This window comes from Calidris pugnax, unplaced genomic scaffold (genome assembly GCF_001431845.1).
Source record: "Calidris pugnax isolate Ruff unplaced genomic scaffold, ASM143184v1 scaffold418, whole genome shotgun sequence".
NCBI classification, from domain to species: Eukaryota; Metazoa; Chordata; class Aves; order Charadriiformes; family Scolopacidae; genus Calidris; species Calidris pugnax.
The window spans coordinates 149,417-160,529 of NW_015091199.1; the positions used below are offsets into that span (position 1 = coordinate 149,417).

The 11,113-nt window shown below is 61.4% G+C and overlaps 2 protein-coding genes across 3 annotated transcripts in view; both read right to left on the reverse strand.

Moving 5' to 3' along the window:
• Positions 1-73: 73 nt before the first annotated feature.
• WDR55 (WD repeat domain 55) lies at positions 74-2,342 on the reverse strand (the record flags this gene model as incomplete). Its single annotated transcript, XM_014959652.1, has 5 exons — positions 74-543; positions 980-1,149; positions 1,324-1,423; positions 1,939-2,118; positions 2,221-2,342. Coding segments are annotated over 5 exons (885 nt in total), but the record flags the coding sequence as incomplete, so codon positions are not given.
• A 1,297-nt stretch (positions 2,343-3,639) lies between these two features.
• Positions 3,640-11,113, reverse strand: part of IK (IK cytokine, down-regulator of HLA II) — an 11,946-nt gene continuing 4,472 nt past the window's right edge. The window contains exons 9-20 of one of the 2 annotated variants that reach the window (XM_014959684.1): positions 10,356-10,519; positions 10,144-10,252; positions 9,678-9,717; positions 9,011-9,224; positions 8,684-8,702; positions 8,105-8,183; positions 7,770-7,850; positions 7,202-7,259; positions 6,083-6,171; positions 5,720-5,828; positions 5,016-5,050; positions 3,640-3,909 (exon numbers count right to left, since the gene is read on the reverse strand). In XM_014959684.1, the coding sequence (XP_014815170.1) occupies positions 3,882-3,909; positions 5,016-5,050; positions 5,720-5,828; positions 6,083-6,171; positions 7,202-7,259; positions 7,770-7,850; positions 8,105-8,183; positions 8,684-8,702; positions 9,011-9,224; positions 9,678-9,717; positions 10,144-10,252; positions 10,356-10,519 (1,025 nt within the window). In that variant the 3' untranslated portion in view covers positions 3,640-3,881. Of the gene's footprint in view, positions 3,910-4,354; positions 4,627-5,015; positions 5,051-5,719; positions 5,829-6,082; positions 6,172-7,201; positions 7,260-7,769; positions 7,851-8,104; positions 8,184-8,683; positions 8,703-9,010; positions 9,225-9,677; positions 9,718-10,143; positions 10,253-10,355; positions 10,520-11,113 lie in introns of those variants that run through there. The other variant, XM_014959683.1, reaches the window with a different exon arrangement.

Genomic DNA, 11,113 nt, shown 5'->3' on the forward strand with positions numbered 1-11,113 from the left:
ATCCACCAGGGACCCCCATCCACATCTCCCCACCCTTTGTCACCCCACCACCACCACCACCCAGGGACCCTCAGTCATGACACCTCCCACCTCCTCACCAAGGTCCCCCACCCAAGTCCTCCCCAACAAGAACCCTCTCCATCCCAGGACCCCCCATCGCCAGGTCCCTCCGTCTCAGACACCCCTCAGCCAGACCATCCCCGACCTCCCCCCCATCCTGGGGGGGCCCCTCAGTCACTGTCGTCGCTGTCGCTCCCCGCTGCCTCCGCCTCCGCCTCGTCCCGCAGGTCAGCGAAGAAATCAGCCCCGTTGCCCACTGCCTTGCTGCTGAGGGCCGGCAGCGGCACCCCCTTCTTCTTCTTCTTCCGATAGTCATCCACCACCATCCCCCCCAGGGCCGAGATGTCCCAGAACTTCACCTTCTGGTCATGGCCACAGCTGGCCAGGAGCTGCCCCCCCGGGGCCACCGCCAGCTGCTCGATGGGCTCCCCCAGGTGCTGCCCGACGCAGCCCAGCACCCGGTTGGGAAGGATGTTCACCGCCCTGGGGGACACCGGTGGCCCCATCAGGACCTTGCAGGGAGGCAGAGCCCTGAGCCACCACGAGCCCAGCACAACCTTGGCGTGCCCTCCCTCCCCTTGCTTCTAACCAAGGCTGATCAGGTCCCACACCCTCCCCACCCCATCCCACCCTGTTCCATCCCACCCTGTTCCATCCTGTCCCGTACCACCCTTCCCCATCCCATCCCCCCTCGTTCCTGTACCACCCTACCCCATCCCATCTCATCCCATCCCACCTCGTCCCATCCCACTTCACCTCATCCAATCCTGTCCCGCCCCCCCCCATCCCACCCATCCCACCCCATCCCATCCTGTCCCGTACCACCCTACCACATCCCATCTCATCCCATCCCACCTTGTCCCATCCCACTTCACCTCATCCCATCCCGTCCCATCCCACCCCATCCCGTGTCCCTGACCTGATGACTCCGTCCAGGGACCCCACGCATACGATGCTGTCCGTGACGGGGACCATGCAGTCAACGGACTCTACCCTCAGAGCGAAGCGGTCGCTGGCGGCCCCGAAGCCGTCCCAGTTGAAGAGGTAGATGGTGCCCTCACTGGAGCCACACACCACTTTCTTCCCCCTCTGGGCAGGATGGAGGACAGCAAGGCAGATGTAGAACAAGAAACGTGGAGGGGGATCCAGGACCCTGCTCCGTGGCGGGGCCCGGCACCGACGGAGGCCAGGCTGAGCAAGATCGCTGGTGGGGCCAGATCAGCGGTGGCCCAAGGTCTGGTGGGCCACCAGACCAGCACCAACCTTCAGCAGCACGACAGAGGTCAGGTCCCCGTTCTGCGGCTCCGAGAGCAGCTCGAAGCGCCGCCTCTTCAGGTTGAAGACGCCCAGGGTGCCATCGCCGCTGCGGGAGGTGGACGGGGGGACACGTGGAGAGCACGGGACGCGGTGTGTCCCCCAGCTCCCTGGGTGGGCAGGGGGGAGTCCGGCCCCAAGGAACCCCCCCAACCCCGGTACCTGGCGGTGAGGAGGATCTTCCTGTTCCCGTCCACGGCCATGGCGCTGATGTACTCCTCCTGCTGCCGGGCCTCCAGGACGGCGTCCCCCTTGCGCAGGTCCCACACCTTCAGCCCCCCGTCGTCGTCGCCCGTGGCGAAGAGGTGGTGGTCGATGGGCAGCAGGCAGTTGAGGGCCGAGCTGTGGAGACCCCATCACGTCGGGGGACGATGCTCCGGCGTTCTGCGGCTCCGAGAGCAGCTCGAAGCGCCGCCTCTTCAGGTTGAAGACGCCCAGGGTGCCATCGCCGCTGCGGGAGGTGGACGGGGGGACACGTGGAGAGCACGGGACGCGGTGTGTCCCCCAGCTCCCTGCGTGGGCAGGGGGGAGTCCGGCCCCAAGGAACCCCCCCAACCCCGGTACCTGGCGGTGAGGAGGATCTTCCTGTTCCCGTCCACGGCCATGGCGCTGATGTACTCCTCCTGCTGCCGGGCCTCCAGGACGGCGTCCCCCTTGCGCAGGTCCCACACCTTCAGCCCCCCGTCGTCGTCGCCCGTGGCGAAGAGGTGGTGGTCGATGGGCAGCAGGCAGTTGAGGGCCGAGCTGTGGAGACCCCATCACGTCGGGGGACGATGCTCCGGGCCCGGCGGGGGGGGGTGAGAGGGAGGGGGGGAGGAGGGGAACGAGCCCCCCGCCCGGACCTACCTGTGGGCCTTGGGGAAGCGGGTCTCCAGCCGTCCCTCCTCCACCGTCAAGACGTGGATGGACTTATCCTTGGAGACGGTGAAGAGGTGGCCCAAGGTCTGGTGGGCCACCAGACCAGCACCAACCTTCAGCAGCACGACAGAGGTCAGGTCCCCGTTCTGCGGCTCCGAGAGCAGCTCGAAGCGCCGCCTCTTCAGGTTGAAGACGCCCAGGGTGCCATCGCCGCTGCGGGAGGTGGACGGGGGGACACGTGGAGAGCACGGGACGCGGTGTGTCCCCCAGCTCCCTGGGTGGGCAGGGGGGAGTCCGGCCCCAAGGAACCCCCCCAACCCCGGTACCTGGCGGTGAGGAGGATCTTCCTGTTCCCGTCCACGGCCATGGCGCTGATGTACTCCTCCTGCTGCCGGGCCTCCAGGACGGCGTCCCCCTTGCGCAGGTCCCACACCTTCAGCCCCCCGTCGTCGTAGGCCGGGGCCGCGCCGTCCCCGCTCCCGCTCGCCTCCTGCCCCGCCGCCGCCATGCCGCCTCCGCGCTGTGCGCAGGCGCGGAGCGTTTATTTGCATATCTCCGCCCTCCTCTGGGTTCAAGTACCGCTCGGCGCAGCCTTTCCTCGTGGGCCGGCTATAGCCCAGCGGTTACTTCGCATATCTCCGCCCTCCTCTGCGTTCAAGTACCGCTCGGCGCAGCCTTTCCCCGTGGGCCGGCTATAGCCCAGCGGTTACTTCGGTCTCTACAGGCTGTTGTGTCTCCGCCCCGTCAGGGGTTCGATACCGCGGGCACCCCTGGCTCATTTTGCCGGGCGCCCCCGCCCAACCGGTTTTTTTTTTCCTACTTTTCAGCCGTTGGGCAGCAGGAGCCCCCCCGGCGCCCCGATTTGCCCCGCGGCCTCCTCCCCTGCGCCCCAGGAGAGCTGGGTGGCCCAGGGAGCAGGCGTCACCTTGGTCCCTTTCAAGGGCCGGGGCCGGCGGGGCAACCCGAGACCCTGCCCAGCGCCCCCGGGGGCAACCCATACCCTCCCTGTGCTTGCCCAGAGGGGCTGTCCCAGTCCCCTGCCGGCCCCACAGCCCCAGGGACCAGCTTTGGCAGGTGCTGGGCAACCACAACCCATGCCCACCAGGCTCTGGGCAACCACAACCCATGCCCACCAGGCTCTGGGCCACCAGGCGGCCCACACACAGGCCCCCTTCCTCCCCCCCGTCCCCTCTGCTTGCTCATCTGGGATTATTTCCCCCAGATAGGTTTATTTGCTAATTTTATTCAGGGTTTGACAGGGGCTGCCACCCCCCAACACCAAAATGCTCCCAACAGTAGCCATCCTTGGCTAGGGCTGGCCCCGGGAGAGCCCTGTGGGGCTGGTGGCCCCCACTGATCCCAGCCCGGCCCCAGCCCCTTCTCTCTGCCCCACCAACAGGCACTGACCCAAATTTAACGCGGTTTTATTACAACTACAACATTTACACGTCACAGGCTGTACAGCAAACACGGGGGGGCTCAGCACAGCCCCACAGCGTGAGGCCGGGGGGGTGACAAAGGTTCCCAGCCCCCAGCAGAAGAAAGTGGACGGCTTGGGGGAGTGGGGGGCAAAGAGAGGACACCAGCAAGCTCTGGGCAGGTCCTGCAGGCGGGGGCTCCAGGAGCTGGAGCAGAAGACAGCGGAGGCATCAGTATTTGGGCCGTTTCACCTCAACCCTGGAAGAGACAGAGGGGCAGGAGGAGGTGAGGGTGGGGGGCAGAGCTCTGCCTCTCACCCACCCAGGTCCATGGTTTCACCCCACGGAACAGTGAGGAAGGCCCCACGGCTCCTCGGAGCTCCCAGGGGGATGGGGCAGAAAGGGCTGGTCAAGGAGCCCCAGCACGGCCCAGGGGTGGGCCCACACCAGGCAGCCCACACACAGGCCTCCTTCCTCCCCCCCGTCCCCTCTGCTTGCTCATCTGGGATTATTTCCCCCAGATAGGTTTATTTGCTAATTTTATTCAGGGTTTGACAGGGGCTGCCACCCCCCAACACCAAAATGCTCCCAACAGTAGCCATCCTTGGCTAGGGCTGGCCCCGGGAGAGCCCTGTGGGGCTGGTGGCCCCCACTGATCCCAGCCCGGCCCCAGCCCCTTCTCTCTGCCCCACCAACAGGCACTGACCCAAATTTAACACGGTTTTATTACAACTACAACATTTACACGTCACAGGCTGTACAGCAAACACGGGGGGGCTCAGCACAGCCCCACAGCGTGAGGCCGGGGGGGTGACAAAGGTTCCCAGCCCCCAGCAGAAGAAAGTGGACGGCTTGGGGGAGTGGGGGGCAAAGAGAGGACACCAGCAAGCTCTGGGCAGGTCCTGCAGGCAGGGGCTCCAGGAGCTGGAGCAGAAGACAGCGGAGGCATCAGTATTTGGGCCGTTTCACCTCAACCCTGGAAGAGACAGAGGGGCAGGAGGAGGTGAGGGTGGGGGGCAGAGCTCTGCCTCTCACCCACCCAGGTCCATGGTTTCACCCCACGGAACAGTGAGGAAGGCCCCACGGCTCCTCGGAGCTCCCAGGGGGATGGGGCAGAAAGGGCTGGTCAAGGAGCCCCAGCACGGCCCAGGGGTGGGCCCAGCACCCACGGCCCAGGGGAAGGGGGGTCCTGCAGGTCCTGCTGGGCCCAGCAGGGCAGGAGTACCCTCATGGCAGCCAAACATCTCTCCTTCCAGCCCCACCACCCAAGAGCCAGCAGGGAGGTCCCTGCCCGCTGCAGCCCCTGGAAGAAGGGCAGGAGACAGCCAGGTCCCACCCCTGAAGAGCACAGACATCTTTACTAACCCATCGGCCTCCAACTTCTTCCTCTTCTCAATGATCTGCAGAGAAAGCACAAAGCCCTGTTACCCTCGGGGGAGCTGCTGCCCACACCCACAGAAGGGCTGTAGGGTGTAAGATACACCTGGGGAGAGCTGTAGCCAGGCCAGAGCCAGCAGATGTGAGCTAAAGTGGTCCACAAATTGCCCAAAGCCTGGAGAAGCTGGGCCTGTTCCCCCTTTGCTCCATTCTGGCCATCAAAGACCACCTGTTCTCACCTCCCCCTTGTACCCCCGTACTGTTGGGGTGCTCATGGCCAGCTCACCCTGCCAGGACAAGCCCCAGCTCTGCCAGTTAGAAACCCAGGAGCTGCTCAATGTGCCTTGTCCCCTCCAAGCCCCTTTGGATGGCTCAGAGCTGCTGGTTTTGGACACGTTCACCTGCTGCAGAGCCTGAGGCAAAGAGCCCTCGCTCAGGACTGCTCCCAGGGACACAGCCCCAGCTGCCTCTGTGGTCCTGAAGCCCCAGATATTTGGCTGACGCTCCCACAAGGAGCAAATTCAGCTTCTAGACAAGCTACACACACCACTGGCGGTGCCTGGCTGCCAGGACATGTCCTGGACCACAGAGCCGTGCCCAGGACAGGGAGGGCAGGACCCGGTGGAAGCTCTCCTGGGCTGCTCTGGCAGCTGGTGGCCTGACCAGATGCTGCCCCAGCACCGGGCACTCACCGCGCTGATCTTCTTCCACTGCCGGTCCAGCTCGGCCTTGTCATTCGTCTCCTTGAAGCGACGGGTTTTGCGTCCCTCAGACATCTTAATCCCGTACTGGAAAGCTGCCCTGGGGAAGGAGGAGACAGAGCTCAGCGCTCGCGGGGGCTCCATGGAGGGCTGGACACATCTGCCCCGGCCACGGGACCACAACCCAGAGCCCCTGGAAGCAGCGGCTGGGCAGAAGTCCTCAAGAGCAAAGACAAAACACCAGAGCCAGGACCCACAGCTCCTTCTTTAAGCTCCCCCAGGAGCCAGGTTTGGGCCAGGGCTTCCACTCCCACCCCGAATCCTGGCCCAGCCCCTCGCAGGGACCGCACTCACTTGGGCAGGGCCTCTTTGTTGTTCATGTACTCGCTGTACTCCTCCTGGGTATCGAAGTCCCAGCGGCCCAGAGGTCCCTTCTTGTTACCCTGCAGCGAAAGAAGGACTCAGCACAGCTCCTCAGCTGCCACCAGCCAGGGGGGTCTCACACAGCCCCATGGGCCCGGGCAACACCTCAGCCTCCCACCAGCCCCACTTCAAGGGGCCTGTGCGCCCAGTCTGGGCTTGGCTCCAAGATCATCAAACAGAATCATAGAACGGTTACGAGTTGGAAGGGACCTTAAAGATCATCTCATTCCAACCCCCCTGCCCTGGGCAGGGACACCTCCCACCAGGTTGCTCCAAGCCCCCTCCAACCTGGCCTTGAACCCCTCCAGGGATGGGGCAGCCACAGCTTCTCGGGGCAACCTGGGCCAGGCTCTCACCACCCTCACAGCAAGGAATTTCTTCCCCACAGCTCAGCTCCATCTCCCCTCTTTCAGGGTCAAACCCTTCCATCGGGTCTCATCGCTCCTCTCCCTGATCCAGAGTCCCTCCCCATCTCTCCTGGAGCCCCTTTTAGGGACTGGAAGGGGCTCTAAGGTCTCCCCGGAGCCTTCTCTTCTCCAGGCTGAACCCCCCAACTCTCTCAGCCTGTCCTCCCAGCAGAGGGGCTCCAGCCCTCCCAGCATCTCCGTGGCCTCCTCTGGCCCCGCTCCAACAGCTCCATGTCCTTCCTGTGCTGAGGACTCCAGAGCCGAATGCAGTGCTCCAGGTGGGGTCTCATAAGAGTAGAGTCTCTCCTCCCCAAGAAGCCCCAAACTGGAGATTCCGTGGAAGAGGGAGTTGAGACACCTCCCCATCACCTCAAGAATCACATATTTGATCCTCTCCCCTCCCCAAGAAGCCCCAAACAGGAGATTCCATGGAAGAGGAATCACCCATCACCTCAAGAATCACATATTTGATCCCCGGGACAATAGATCACACCCAGACCCAGGCACATGGCGGTTCAGCAAACCCCAAAACACAATCAACACCCAGCCCCAGAGCATTTGTCCCTTCTGCTTCTCCCCAGTGGCATCCTCTCAGCCTGCACTGGTGCCTCATTCACTGGTCCTAAAGCTGACGATGGTGTACCTGGTCCATTTTGCTGTAGTCCACCTCTTCATCACTGTCCACAGCCATATCATCCATTCTGTAACAGCAAAGTGGGGAAAGAGCTCAGAGTGGTACCCATGGGACATGGACCAGGACCTTGGAGCGGGGCTCCAACGCTTAGGAGCTGTAAGCTGGTGGGAACCATCTCTGGCGGCCTCAGACCAAAGAGAGTTCCTGGACCAGAGAGAAGTTCCTCCAGCTGCCAAGTGAGCTGTACCACAAGGGCATCCAAGATTGCAAATGCTGCTAAGATGACTCTGCAGCTGAAAGCTGTTCCTCATCTGCCGAGGGACCGCTGTGTGGTCACAGCTTGACAAGCACACGCGTCTCCAGGGAACCCAGAAGACCCCCAGCCACCAGCCCTCCCTGGCAGCGAGGGGCAGCAGACCCCAGGCAGCCATTTACAGCAGAGACCAGGTTGGAAAAGGCCAAGGACTCGGGGGGCAGTTTAAGAGCAGGTTGCAACCCCAGAGAAAGCCAAGCCCCCTCCACCCAGCAGGAGAGGAGCAGCCCCTCGGGCACCCCCCAGCCCCCCACCGCTCCTTACGTAGCGGGGTAGCACTCAGCGTAGCTGTTGGACATGCCAAAGAAGTCCCCCAACTGCTTCTTGTCTTCTGGCTTCTTCAATGTGACAAGAGTCAAGGAAAACACCACCGTGCAGCCTTACAGCTACAGGCTGAGCCCTCAGGGCCAGCCAGAGAGCCTTCTCCTGCACTAGAACTCCCCAATCGGGGGTGGCAGAGCCTACGTTTGGCATACAAGCAGCACAGTTTGGGTGGAATTTCTCCACTACGGGAGGAAGAGCCTTCCCAGGTGAGGAAGGGCAACCACACAGGCAAGGGAAGCCCAGGAAGCCAGGCTGGCACGGACACTAAAGGATATGACTCTGCTCCTTCCCAACCAGCGGCTCCAGCAAACTTCTCATTGATGGACTTGATGAGCTCCTTGGCTGAGCCGGGTCCTGGGGCAGAGAGAGCAGCAGGATGAGTTTTGGGGGAGGAAGAGCTCACTGCAACACAGGTGGGGCCGGGCAGAGCCCCCTTCCCCCCGCCCCCAGAGTCTGCACAACCAGCTCCTTGGGGTGGGGTTACAAGCAGAAGGACACGGGGCACAGAAGGTAGAAAAGGAGGAACCAGGAGAACACCAGGGAGAAGCAAACCAGGTCAAGCACAGATGGGGCAGGGCTGATCTTAGGAGACCCTGAATTCCTCACAGTTTAGAGCCAACACAAGGCTGATTGAGCTGGTTGGCTGCCAGGGAAGGATCTGCACACACACACTCAGCTCGGGCTGGCAGGCACGAGACTTTTCACCCCAAAACCCTCACAGCAAGCAATTCCCTCAGTCTCAGCAGCCTCTGGGAGAACAGGGAGCTCACACGGGCCAGAGAGCCTGCAGGTCTCCAGCCCTGTACGGCCTCAAACCTCCAGCCTCATTCAAGCCTCCACGCCACTTGACTCACCCTTGTCGATGTCTGTGGGCTGCAAAAAAGAGAGAAAGATACCGTGTCACCAGGATGGCTGAAGGCAGGCAAGTGACAGCACTGCGTGACTTGCAGCTTCACTTTAAGACTGTGGCAAGCACAGAGCTGAACCACAGGAGCTACTGACTTGTGCTAGTCCTGCCTGAAGGGGAGGACAAGCACCCAGCCACCACCCGGGCCCTGGCTGGCCAGGGAGAGCTCAGCCAGAGCTGAACACGTGTGGGAGCGCAGCCAGAGACACACCAAGTCCCCAGGGTGACCACACTGACCCCCCAGCAGAGATCAGGTGGGACGGTCCAGGCTCACCTCATCATCAGCCTTGGGCTTCTCAAAGTAGCTGTGCCTCTTCTTCTCCTCCTCCCGCTCCCGGTCCCGCTCCCGGTCCCTCTCTCGCTCCCGGTCCCTGTCCCGTTCTCGGTCCCGCTCCCTGTCCCGCTCTCTCTCCCGGTACCTCTCCCGCTCCTTCTCCCGTGGGATCTTGGCAGTGGAGGGCACGTAATCCCCAATGTCTTCAAAGATGCTGGAAGTGGAAAAGAGCCTACAGTTAGGGGTGGTGCAAGAGAAGAGGCCACAACCACCCCCCTTTGAACCGGAGCCCAATAAAGGAGCACAGAGCACTAACACCAAGAGCTACAGAACTAGGATTGGCTTCTGCATCTGTCAGAGGTATCACCCCACTTCTGCTCTCTCCTGCTGCCTGGACCTGCTTCTGGTAGATCCAGGACAAGAGAGGGTCCTTGCCTGCCTCAAGCTTGAAATAAAAAAAAACAAAACAAAAAAACAGAGCCCGCCTCCAAATTGCCTTATCCTACAAACCTCAGGTCCAAAGAGGCAGCTCGAAGAGAAGCTGCAACCAAAGAGAAACACTAAACCCAGCCCTCTCCAAACCCAGTGGGACAAAAAAAGACATTTCTTAATGCAGAGAACTGTGACACCCCCTCCCCCCCCAGTGTGTAGGCAGGGAGGCACTTACTTCATATCAGCTTCAGGGGGCTTCTTCTCATCCAGCTTCCCTGCAAGGACACGAGAGCAGTGAGAGACACATCATCCACTCTGCCACCTGCCCTGTGTCCCTGTCCTCAAAGTGGTGACCTGCAGGGTGTCCTCCTCACCTCCTCTGCGGTTACCACAATGTATCTAGCCCCCTCAAGAAGCCACTATGTCCCTCCCCAAAAGGGGACGTTTCCCCAAAGAACTGGGCCTTAAGCAGGAAGAGCAGAGCAGCAGGAGTGACCCTCACAGCTGTCACTTCTCAGCTGCCACCCCTGCAGGTTCCACTGCCCGTCTCCAGGACGCAGTGCTCGGGGAGCTAGAGGAGATCACTGTCCCCAGAGCCCACTGCCCACCACAGGGGGACGCAACAAACTCCAGCACATCTCCTTCTCTCGGGATATGCTTCCAGCACCAAGTCCTTCTACTCGATTCCCTTCAGCTCCTACCTTTGTCTTTCTTCTTGAGCTTCTTGTTGCGGGTCCCTTGCCTGAGATAGGAGAGGATCTGTGTCAGTTTGCTGATGACAATGTCGTTGGTGGTCAGCGTGGTCTGTGCCTGAAAGAGAAATCCCCAGGGAAGAAGATGACCCTCTGGTCAAAGTCTGGCTCTGCCCAGTTCAGACCAGTGCGGCCGGGTGACCTGGCTGCCTGCAGGGTACCTCCATGGTGGGGCAGTCAGCCTTGCTGCGGATCAGCGTGGTCGGGATGTCGGTGTCGGCATATTCATCGTCCAGATCCACCACGTAGGCCATCCTCCCCGGCAGGAACAGCTCGTTGCGCTCGTACGCCTTGTTCTTGAACAGAATGCGGTAGATGTTGCGACCTGGAGGGGAGAGAAACACATGGGAGAGCTGCTCTTAGGAGAGCAACGGACAAACCCCCAGCCAAGCATGTTTAGTTTATCAGAAACATCAGAGTCACCTCCTGAGAGACATGCCTGCCGCCAGCCCTCAAATTCAGGGCACCTACACAGAATCACAGAATCTTCTAGGTTGGAAGGGACCTTAAAGATCATCTTGTCCAACCGTCAACCTAACTGACAAAAATAGACACCCACACAACAAACAAGGAGCATCATCACTAAACCAGACCTCCCAGCACTACATCAACCCGTCTTTGGAACACCTCCAGGGATGGGGCCTCAACCCCCTCCCTGGGCAGCCCATTCCAATGGCTGAGAACCCTTTCAGTGAAAAAATTTTTCCTAATATCCAGCCCGAACCTCCCCTGGTGTAACTTGAGGCCATTTCCTCTCGTCCTGTTGCCTGTGACTTGAGAAAAGAGACCGGCCCCCACCTCTCTACACCCTCCTTTCAGGGAGTTGGAGAGAGCAATAAGGTCTCCCCTCAGCCTCCTCTTCTCCAGGCTGAACACCCCCAGCTCCCTCAGCCTCTCCTCATAAGACTTATTCTCCAGA